Raw genomic sequence first — 12379 nt, 5'->3', positions numbered from 1 at the left:
AATATTGGAAATTGTTGAAGATAACAACGTTGTTTTGCGGATTTTCACTTTAGTCGGTAAAAAATCCTGACCTAGAACATCTAAATAATTGGGAGATTTTTTATTTGATGTTTTTTTCTGGGGTTTGTGTGGTTAATTTGATTGCACATATAGCGCGAAGCCTCTTAATTTGGACCATTCAAGGCGGGGGAAATTGCCCCATCGCTCCTTCCTCCATTCAGGATGAATATTGGAGTTGGCAATTAGGACGTTATTTATTCTGGTTCGAGGACGTGCCTATCAGCGTATCAAAACGGACCATGTATGTGTGTATTTAGTGCGATGTCCTTGAGACCATATGCATACAAGCTTTCGAGGGCATATCTATTCGAGCTTTGGATGCAAGTAGCAGCAGTCCAAGTCTCGTGTGAGTGCGTGCGTAACAGTCAATGCAATTGAAACACCAACTACATCCAGTCTATGTTGTTGGTAATTGCACGACATATTTATGGTCGTGTTTTTATGTCGTCGGTCTCAATTGATGTTATTTATCTACGAGAGTGTTTGTGTTTGTATGTCGCGTTGGATGTGCATCGGATTACTTAAATGAATGAATCGTTTGTTTATATCCTTTGATGATGATGTCTTGTAAGTAACAATTGTAACAATCATAAGCACCTCGATTCTCTTTCATCTGCGGGCTTTCTTCATTCCTGCGAGAGCTTTTTTGCAAGCATAAGAATCTCGCACCGCAATGTTAATTACCATTTCAATACCATTTCTTGTTTCTGTGCCTGGTTGAGGAGAATCTTTGACCTATGCAGCGGCTGCAGCAAATGCATAACTGCACCGCCGGTTTAGAATCAAGGCCATCTTCATTTAGTAAAGTGGCTGCTGTGCTGTTGCTACTGCGTTCAAAAAAGCACCGCGTCTAGCCGGTCTCGCCCCCTTAATCATTGCCATGGAACAAGGAGATTCTTAAATAAACAATTTACTTGTAACAAGTCTGATGAAGGAGATCCATTGTATACAATGGAAGAATAACATCCGCAAATTGTGCTTCTATTGATGTTTGTTTAAAATTTCCCGGTTTTTGTTTTTTGTCTGGGAGCGAAACAAAGGGTGTTAACACTTCAGCGGAATAAGTACCAAACTACTTTGATTCGTTTTTTGATCATATTGTTCGGACCACAAATCTTACTTTACATGTTTGATAAAAGCCAGCGTCTTCTAAATGTAAAACGGTATTTTGTTCTCCCCATTTTATTTTCAACCATCAATCAGGCGTTCTCGACCTTTTAAGAATTTGGCAATATCAAAAGCCATTGCTCACATATTGATTTATCTCCTCCCTCAAATTTCACAAGCGAGTGTTGTTCTTAATCCGCGTGGGTCTCATCTTCATGAAGACACTTACTCTCCATCTTGGTATTTTATTAATTTAGCCTCGGTGAAGAGCACAAGTCGGCCATCGTAATTAGTGTTAATGAAAGTTAAAAACGGACAAGGCCGGTGTGTTATGTGGAGACAACCAGTCTAGAAATAGAGCAAAAACAAGCAATTAACTACATAACGAGTTGTTGATGTTCCGAGCAATGCATCAGTGTTGCAACATGCATTTTTTTGCCAGTACCCCCATGATGGTACCCCGATCTGACCGTTTGACGTCATCCACTTGACCCAGGCCTTGGTCTCGGCCGGCTGCATCTACACAATGTTCTTATTGCACTGTAATACAGCAGAAATTCCAGACGATCTGGGTTTGCCGAAATTTCAGCCGTTCCACTGACTCAATTCACGGATGACGTAACGTCTGTTTGGTAATTGTAGGAGTGTTCAGTGCTGCAATGACCCAGTGTATTGAAGCCACACTAGCGCGAATGTAGATGGATGACCTCAGAGTTGGCATAGGTCATGATTGTCGTTATATGGACGCGCCCTCTTCGGAACTTGACCATGGTGTGAACTGGCAATAAGATGGGTTCTTGGTGTGCTGGAATCTGGTAAAATGCGGCCCACGGAGGTCATAAAATTGACAATAAGGGGGTTCTCGATATCGGTTTCATTCAACAAACAACGGAGAGTTTATTGACAATAACCTTTGCATAATGGAAGAAAAGCTGTCGGGTATGAGTAATTTACGGTGCTGTTGACGTTGGAAAACATGAAGGAAGGAAAAGACTTACAATGGAATACAAAAGTATAGGGACATTCTATAATCGTTGCTCATTCCAAACAACCACAACCACGAAGTGTGAACTCCGCTTATGTACTGTGGTACTGTTTAAACACGCACAGGTGTTAACATAATACAAATACAGCAAAATTTTAGCCCCAAGTCGTTTCCAGATTTTTTTTTCACTTCAGGTTTTCAGAGCTGGAGGTGGAGATTGTAGAAAATTTAAACTTTTACCGTCAATTTTATGAATAGTAATATTTAAAAGTTTCAAATACATAATAATATCACGAATTTCATCAAAACATGTTACTCTCTCTGTCCGAAAATATGGTATACATTTTGGATTTATTTTTGTCCGAATTTATGGTATACAATAAATTTTGTCCGAATTTATAGTATACATTTAAAATTATAAATAAACACTAAAGTATTGAACATAATTACAAATAAATTTTCTTGTTTCTTATGAACATACTAAACTGGATGGTAATCGTCCTTCACGCCGAAGTTTGACCTTATTGATGTGGGGAATTTTGTTAGAATTTCCCCCTTCAACTAACATAATTTTTCCGAGCCAAATTTCCAAATTCTGGACACCGACAAACGGGAATTCAGCTTCAATTTTATTTATTCCCACCATGCTTCAGTTTAGGGTCTTCTTTAAGTTGCAATAATTTTTGTAATATGCCATTACATTGCTCATTGATTCATTGTTTCAACTTTGAATTCCTTTTCAAGAAGTTTTGTTTATTATTTTTAACAATATCAGCCATTTTCTGAGCCGGGCGGGTGTGTAATAAATTTTTTGTGAAATTATTCAACAACACTATTAACGTTTTTGACACAAACTAAATCGGACATTAGCCAAATATGATTTATTTCTTTGCGTAGCATATCAATTGTCAGCTCAATATATTTATTTATAATTATTTACCAATGTTTGAATAATTTTCAAAAAGAAATCTAATGTAGTATACCATATTTTCGGACAGAAGAAGTATATATTATTTTTGTTTCGACTTTTTAAAATTCGTATGCCCAATAATTTTGCAACTTGGTAGAGTTATTAAGCGATTAAAAAATAACAACTTTCTGAAATTTCACAGGTGTAGCACTAAAATGAACAAAATTAAGAATTTTATAAAAAAAAAAAACAAAATTCGTATTTTCTGCTCAATAATTTTGTAAGTTGGTAAAGTTAATAAACGACTCAAAAATAGTAACCTCTAAAAATTTTATAGCTGTAGTACTAAAATTATAAAATTACGAATTTTAATGAAAGATGTGGGAAATTTTTGTTTGGAATTAAAAATTAAAATTTCTAAAATTGGTGTTGAACACCGCATGTATTGACATAAAATGTTTTATCGTCGAATCAGGTAGTTTTCTTATAAAGTTGTTTTGGTAATTGAAACTCGATGTAAACTGTATTTTAGAGATTTAAATGAGATTTGACTCGTACAGTAATTGGTTTGTTAATGTTTTTTTTACAATCCTTCACAAAATCTTTTAAAGAAGAGAGGGTAGTGTTATGTAAATTAAGAAAACACGATTGTTAGAAAGTAAAGAAATGGGAGTCAGTAGCAGGTGGCTAACTATAAGGGTTCGGGAATTTCTCATGGTTTCGCAGGTGGCTGACTAGGGTTGGAGAATTTTCATGCTTGTTACTATTAATTAGTATTAATATGGTCGGTCTAACCGGATGTAATAAGCAATAAAATCAAAGTTGGGACCAAGACAGGGGTAAAAGTTAGACGAAAAGAAATAATTATTTACTGAATCAGGAAAAAGTTTGAATTTGTATTTTCTGAAAAATAATTGTTTTTTTTTACCTTGGTAGAGTTAATAAATGACTCAGAAATAGCAACTTTCCTAAATTTCACAGCTGTAGCACTAAAATTATCAAAGTAACGAGTTTTACTAAAAGATGTCGGATATTTTTTCTTCATTATTAAATATTAAGGGCGCCAGATTTGAATATAAAATTTTGATGTCGATTTCTCCAATATTTCTCTTGGGGCATACTTTATTACCAATCGCGTAATAATAATTTCTATAGAATCCTGGAACTTTCGCATTCAGCAAATCAAAAAATTCTCCACAAAGATGTTTTTTGTCAATACTTTTCCTCTGGAATAGTCCAGAGAACCCTATAATCATTCTATTGCTCATCCTTCTTTCTCATTCTGTGCCCTGGAATCCAAGTCCACCTCTCAAAGTGGGTCATCCGTTCCAGAAAGCAGTTCAGTAGCGTGACAGAAACCGAGAGTCTTCAATTTTATACCTAGTTTTCCATCGGGATGTTACCATGGCGCCCGTAATTTTCCTCTTCCATTTGGTGCGTAGCCCACATTTCCAGTAATCCAGCATAATAAAGAGTTGACCTATTTCCGAGTGCGCATTCCAATTGAGGGTTGTCCTTGTGTTCGAGGTTGTGCAGGGATGCAATTGCATCAGGGACATGCGTCGGAACCTGACACCAATTTCCATCCGTCATGTTTTCCAACGAAAGAAGAGGAATGAGGCACTCTTACTCTTTCTCTACCTCCGCACGCCTCCGCATAGTTATCAGCCACCCCCTTGTTGCAGTCTCTGACCTGAATATTCCTATTGCAGCGCGCCGCCGCCGTCGCGACGCCAAAACTGTTTCCCCTCTTTATATAGCATCGCTTCATAGCTTCTCTTTTGTTGCTATCGCTTTCTTTTTGTTTGAACGGAACGTGGGTGGATGTTTCACTTACAGAAAGCTGGCATTAACGTAATTGCTTCCATTTAATTTTAGAGTAGGGTTAACATTTGGCTATAATATCCACCCTGTCGTAAAATGAAAATTCGGCCTACTTCCAGCCGTAAAACCTATTAATAAAACTGAATGAGGCCGCTTTTACTTCTGCAGTGAACTAAAAATCAGTGGACGGTTTCAATGAAAATTTGGGGAATTGCTGAAGGGGAGCCACCCTAGTCCCTGTTGGAAATTCGCGTATCTTCGAGTTTCCTAAGGATTCCTGTGTTCCCCATTCAGAGCGTCGCAATATCGATCGGGTCTCCGACGCTTTGTACAGGATCCCTCTCACCCTTTCCATTGGGTGCAGCTGAATCAGCTCGACGTGACCTCTGAACCCCGTTGAAGGCTACGACCTATATACGAGGCAGGGGCGGGGTTGATAAGCTCTTCCAAGACAAAAGCACTAAACTAAATGGATCGTGTTGTAACAGAAGAAAAGAATGGTGTGAAATTACACCACTTCTAAGTGTTTCGCCATTTTTTTCTCTTCAATGCCCATTATCGTCACTTGGGCGTATTTCCAATACACGCTTCGAAGGGAAAGCGGTTGTGCAGAATACTGAATCCAGACTGTTTTTGCTGATATTTCGTCGATCGACGGTCTAGTTGCACAACAAATATTGCCGCAACCGTCGCTAAAATTATCCAATATCACCGACACGCGGGCAAAGAGCAATAATTATAAGCAATCAGGGGAAAATATTCCTCGATTTCCAACCGTTTGTCCGCCAAAATTAATTCTCTTCCTTGCGATATTTCAGAAAGTTCCGATTTCCATGAATTAGCCCATTTGAGAAATCACAACTGACTAATCAGAATTTATTTTTTAGAGACAAACAGCTGTTCGGTGTGAAAAGGTGCAGTTGTTTTTGGCGCAATGTTTTGATCTTCTAAAAATATGTAGGTGAATAAATTGGAAAAGTCCCCATTTTCATTTGTCCTGTGGATCAGAACGTGCTGCCAACACTTTTCCTCTGTGGATCCCACACGTGTTTATTTTGATCATTCTGGTGAATATGGGTTTGTTCTCAATTTTTCATGTTTTAATTGCTCTTATATCCTAAATATTTGCTGTAATAACCTCGTAAATAAAACTAAAAAATAACTGATTTCCCAATACAATAAAATTAAGACATGTTTACTTACTATTCTAAAAATAATAAAATAATAAGTATCAACGTTTAATTACGTGCGATTTAAACATAATTGATTCAATTAACGTTGCAGTTCTTATAAAACAGATAAAAGCAGTATGTGGCAAAATTAACATAAATTAACTGCAATGTTGTTGCCACAGCGCTTATTGATTTAATTTAAATAATATGTTGTCGCTAAAGCACTTTTAATTTTATTTTTTTACACGTTTATAATAAATCAGCTCCTATTTTTACAATAATCGGGGCACAAAATCAATAACTTCGGTCTGGAAAATTGTTGGTAACTCTGTCTGCCATGTCAAGTTTGAGGTGTCATTGTCAACATGATCCTTTTGACAGTTCAGCAAGAACGCAGTCTACCAACTCATACGACGCCGTTTCCTCTTTAAATTTTAAACTGGAAGCTAAAATTTGCGTGCCGCAGTGGAATATATTTAAAAATGAAAAAGAAACTCACCCCCTTTGAACCATTTCTCATTATTATTATCCCTTCATGAAACGATCATGTGGAAACCGCGTCAGTAATAATTTCGCATGTCACTTTCGCTGCATCCAATGAAACCCTCGACTTTGTCCCTCTGTTCGTAATAATGCAAAAGTAGGAGTGCTAACCCGCCCTGTCTGTCCCTTCCCCGATGGTGGAGGCGGCGGGTGTGCGTATGTTGTGTCTGGTAGTATCGATCCCGCCGCCTCCAACCAGACGGTTTTCGGCAGCGAGCAGGTCCTATGGTCGGTTGCATCCATCGGCGCAATGGAAGGGGGCGGCGGACGGCGGCTGGTTTCGATACACTTTTTATGCGTCGGCGAGGATTTCACTTTCCCAGTTCCACGACCTTGTGTCCCGAGACATAGTCCTGGCAGTAGTGCACTGCTCTCCACCGCCGCCGTCTAGACAACCCCCTTCAACGATTATTATACCTGGAAATCGTTGTCGGCGGCGGCATTGTGCCGTGTAATTATTGAATGATGCTCCATCCCGGTGTGGTGTGTTAATCATTAAATTGATCACGAGGTAGTGTGGAGGCGGCGGAAAATTGGCGGAATTAAAGAAATTTTCTTTTTGTGTTTGGATCGATTAAATGAGTGCTGGAAGCGAAACGAACTTATTAACTGGATAGTAGAGGCGGCTGCGTTACTACTCTACGCCTAGATTATCTGGGGAATGTGGTAACTCTCACTGCTTGACCTGTTAACACACATCGATAGTAATTAATAACTCTACGTATGTGTTTGCTGCGCCGTTCTAAATTAATTAATTTGTTGTGGTGGAGATCACGTGGCAATTTTTTCGACCAAATTAACGCCGATCAGGTGAGAAAACTGCTCTGATATTTTCGTTGGACATTTTTAACAGCGTTGAAAGTTAAATGGCCTCCGGAGTTTAATTTGTGCCCAATTATCTCATTTACAACAGTATACACATACCTCAGTCAAACACTTGGCTACTTACTGCAAAATATTCAAAATTTATAGTTAATCCTTCAGCCGTCTTGTCTTCGTCACGCGTTTCCTTTCTCACATGCGTAAGCATTATCATCACACTTAATCCATATCATAAATCACGATTACGACATTTACATTTTTTGTATGACCCCCATGACCATGACCTTTATTTTGTTGAAAAAGATAACAGCTTGTTTATGTCAATGGACACTGACACCGCTCCATTCTAATATTCATATTTTTATATCTCGAAGTTTCCTTGTTTAGACACCATCATTTCTCGCCAAATTTTCTTCACATTTAGTTAATGGATCTCTCAGGTGTTTCGTGATTTAAACGCCTACGCGGAGGAGACTTTTTGTTTCTTTGCGTCCATTAGTTCAACTATAAATATCGGCGACGGACACGTTTTTACGCGAGACTGCATAATTTATGAAGGGCCATAAAACGGTTGTCATTTTCGAAAATAAATTTCACATTTGATTGTCTAACGTTTCCAATAATTGGAATGGAATTATTCAAGTCGCATTTGGATGGAACACGACGAATTCGTGCATTATTTTGGACGGTGGAAAATCATTACTGTGTGCATGGAAACGGTCGGAATGTAATTTACAAGAAATTGTGTCTGCAATGTTTAAACTGAGATTTTTGGCACGAGCTCTTTTTGGACAAGATTTGTATCTTCTGAAAGCTGAAAATCCGAGCAATTTGAATTGGACTGTCGTAAAGCCAGGTTTGGATATTTTGAATAAACGAAATTATCTTCTGTGTCAGCAGGAAAGAGTTCGGTCCTGCACTTTGAGATTTACTGGCTTTCACAACATTTTCTTTGTAAAGTGCAGTGTTTGGTTATGTTGATAATGCAGTATAAACTAATAAATACATCTTTATTATAAAAGTCGCTATCACATTTTTCTGAGCATACATCTAGTGTTCCAGTTTTTGGATTTTATTACTAGTAAAGTTTTATGTCTTTGTAAATATAGTGAAAAGAAAATCTCGCAACGGAGGCCAGAGAACAACAACAGTCTATAATTATAGTTTTATACTGTCATAAAGTAGATACAAGAATCAAATGAGGTTATTTTATCTTAATTCTGTTGGGTTTTAATACGTTTAATTTGTAAAGTTTCGCCAACAAGGATCGACACGTATTACCAACACGTAAAAAGAATAAGACACTCTAGATTAAGGATGCTCGAAAGATCCATTAATCCTGTTGGTAACAGTGAAGTTCTCCCCTTTCGTTGAACGCAACGCAATATAGAGTCAGTTTTTCATCCAGATTCAGGTCAATAGCTTTTCAAGCCGCCCCCACGGGACTTGATAATATCACAGAGGGCATCGAAAGGCGCATCCCCTTAACAAGCAATCTATCCTCCACTTTATTAGATACAAAAGTAAAACCCTTGACTTTGTTTCAGGTCGTGTTAGTATGTCTCGTTTGGACCCGCCTCCCCGATAAATCCAGTTAATGACAGCCATATGTAGCAACACTTTGAGCAGCATGGACATCAAGCACGAGATGATTTACCGTGAAGATGACGTGCTGCTTGTGAAAACCGAGCCCCAATTGCATTCGCCTTGTGGAACCGGCGGCAGCAGCAATGGGTTATCTTCCGGCGCCGCCATAACCCTCTGTGCCAACGCGAATAACGGTCTGGTGACAACTTTGGCGAGCAGTTCGTCGTTGAACGGCCTTACCAACAATACAGTGGTGTCCAGTAATGGACTTTCTTCAAATGGACCGTTTAGTGGTGTTAGTGCTAACAAGAGGCAGCGGACTGACGACTGGTTAAGCTCCCCGAGTCCTGGCACCATCACCGGCAACGTTCCGCCTCTTACTCCCTCACCGGGACCTCCGTCCCATCCCTACACCGTCATCAGCAACGGATACTCTTCGCCCATGTCCTCAGGCAGCTACGATCCCTACAGCCCCAACGGAAAAATGGGTAAGTTCTCTTAGCTAAACGGAGCACTCAACACGTAAATCCTCATGTTTTTTGTTTACCATTTTTAATAGTCATGTTTTCATTATGGCTAACATAAGTCCCACGGTTTATCAGGAATATTCTCCTTTCTCTGTCGTCGCAGCGTCTGAAGAACGTGACACTTTGGAAAGCGGCCAGTCCCAAATTATAAACTCGTCTTCTTACTTTAATTGAGATGACTAAAATTTCGTCATCTACGATTTATATCGGGTCTTCATATGCAGGAACCGCGCTCTGATGCCGAAACAAGTCTGACAAAAAAATTATAGGCTGCATACAAAAAGAAAGAAAAATAATTGGTGGCAAACAACCGATTTCTCTATTATCGTGAGAATATTGTCTTTCTACTTTCATCTTTCAACATCAGACGTTTCCAGAATCGAATTATCGTCGACGACGAAATATTCGTCTCTCGATATATTTAATTAGGTTAAAAAAACGGAGATAAATTGTGATGTAATTAACCCCTCCATCGAATTAAACTTCTGAAATTGAGCATTTAATCTGACACGTGTGGGCAAAGTAAATATGAACCAGGTAGATAAAGTGGAGCGAATTTATTCCGTCGCCTTCCAAAGTCATTTCCTGCATTTACAGAAGGGCGCTGTAATTCATTCATCTATTCGTTCATTCAAAGCAAGCAAACAATTCGCCTAAAAATAGGTTCTTGTATTTGTTTTCTGTGTAAAGCGAACACGGCCAGATTCAATGAAAGTGAAATAATAATAATTAACCAAACAATCGCTGTTTGCTCGAAATGCGTGTACTTATGGACACTGATAAAATTTGCGCGAGCAGGTGAATGATCTCTCGACATTCTGATAAAACTCTCAAGGATATGTTGATGGTATCTTATCAATGAAATTATTAGTTTTTGCAAATTGGCATTGAATTAAATATTGGCGTAACAATGGTGGAGTTATAATGAGCAGATTCGATTTTAATTCAATGACACGGGAAAAAATCCAAATCTGATTTCGGCGGGTTGATACCTTTCATGGTAATTTCGCGTCTAAAAATATCGACAAATCATTTTTGTTTATTGGCTCCAAACAGCGTCGATGTCATGACCGTAACTCAGCATTAGATTGCAAATTCTTCAACAAGACAGTAATTATCTTCAAAAAACGGATGACGCAACGAAAATTATTTATTATTTTAGTTACGCAACGTCGGCGAGAAAAAAGCTGCAATGTGGGTGTCTTTTTCATTCTCGACTAATCCAGAATTGTCGTTATGGCATCCAACATATGTCCCGGCTTATTTAGCTCCATTTTATAATCCCATGTCATTTCACACCGACATTTACAGCCGTAAAACCGGACAGGTTAATAGGTTCTCAAATCTGAGAAGCGTGATTGAAAGTTTATTATAATTGATGGAAAATGTCACTGGGATTTTTGTACCAGTTCATCCTGTGGTTAGAGAAAAAACCGCAAATGTCCCGCAAGAAAAATAAGAAGTTTATTTATATGCGAACGTCTTCGAAGACATAAACAAGGAGTTAACATAAAAAATCTAAAAACAGAAGAAAAATTCTGGCGCGGACACCAAAGGAAAAATGCAAAAATAAGCTAAAAATAATTGGAAAAAACTGCATGGTGCATAAAGCTTGACAGGGACTGATTTATGTGACGGCCGGGATAAAACGTTTTAGGAGACTATTATTTAAAATTATTTCTTGCACATTTCGCGGAAAATCCAAGGTGCAACAATAAAAATCGAAATCGTTCGGTTATTGACTGTTATCTATAGTCTAGACGCATCGCGCATTCCGTTAGAACTCGACAATTTCATTCTGAAATAAAATTTCTCCATGAAACAAAGACGTTGACGTGATTACTGTCGTAGAATAAACGACGCTGTTTGAGAGATGTTAATTTTGAGGAAAAACATCAAAACATGTCGCTTTTTTAAAACGACAGTCGTATACATTTTTAGAGGACATAGCAATTTGTTTTTGTGTCAGGATCAATGACGATTCCATAAATACATTTTTATGGGCGACGCGAAGAGATTTTTCATAGATATTTCGAATGCCTTGACATTTCACGTCGGTTTGCCGGAGCGCAGACTTCAGCTTTGCCAAAATTATTCACCTGAAAACCGGACGCGACGACGCCCACCGACCCTAATTTAAAAGGATACACTATGATTAAAGATGGCAAGGGTTGAGATATTGATCATGTCTGGGCTTTTTTTTGGTTCGCTCTTTTATTGTTTCTTGTTTTACAGCCTGTATCGAGGTGTGTAATTTTAAAGCAATCAGTGCTCGCGGGGTCAAGCACGGAGCTTTTTCTTAAACTGGCTTGGAATTTATGGCCTTCCTTACGAAAAAAAATAGGCACGGGTTTTAGGATTTTTGCTACGTCTCCTAAATAACAATTCTACAATTTGTGTCTTTCGCTCTACGATTTTGCAATTTGGCAGAGTTAAAGCTCGACTCAAAAGTAGTAACTTCCTCAAATTTTATAGCTGCAGCACTAAAATTATTATAATTAGGAATTTTAGAAAAGATTTTGGCAATTCTTGCTTAGTTTTAAAAATAATAATTTCTAAAATTTGAGTTTTTTGCTCTACACTTAGCTATTTGGTAGAATTTATATACGATTCAAAATTTCGTAGCTTGATTTACAATTTTGCAATTTGGTAAAGTTAATACACGACTCTAAACTAGTAACTTCCTTAAATTTCATAGCTGTAGCACTAAAATTTCCAAAATTACGGTTTTTAGTTCAGGATCAGTGAAAATTTTGCTTTTTAATAAAATATATTTTTTTTAAATTTGAGTTTTTTACCCTACAACTTTGCTATTTGGTAGAGTTAATACACGACTCAAAAT

At 38.0% G+C, this 12379-nt stretch overlaps 1 protein-coding gene across 4 annotated transcripts in view; it reads left to right on the top strand.

Moving 5' to 3' along the window:
• Positions 1–12379, top strand: part of EcR (Ecdysone receptor) — a 51398-nt gene that overhangs the window by 20251 nt on the left and 18768 nt on the right. For 3 of the 4 annotated variants that reach the window (XM_088046139.1, XM_088046136.1, XM_088046138.1), the window contains one exon: positions 8971–9498. In XM_088046139.1, coding sequence (XP_087902265.1) covers positions 9021–9498 — 478 coding nt within the window. In that variant the 5' untranslated portion in view covers positions 8971–9020. Of the gene's footprint in view, positions 1–521; positions 628–8970; positions 9499–12379 lie in introns of those variants that run through there. The other variant, XM_088046137.1, reaches the window with a different exon arrangement.

This window comes from Gnatocerus cornutus, chromosome 9 (assembly GCF_029298725.1).
Source record: "Gnatocerus cornutus isolate USDA-ARS CGAHR chromosome 9, icGnaCorn1.1, whole genome shotgun sequence".
Lineage (NCBI taxonomy): Eukaryota > Metazoa > Arthropoda > Insecta > Coleoptera > Tenebrionidae > Gnatocerus > Gnatocerus cornutus.
The sequence above is the reverse complement of the archived record's forward strand: the minus strand, read 5'-3'. Positions and strand labels throughout refer to the sequence as shown.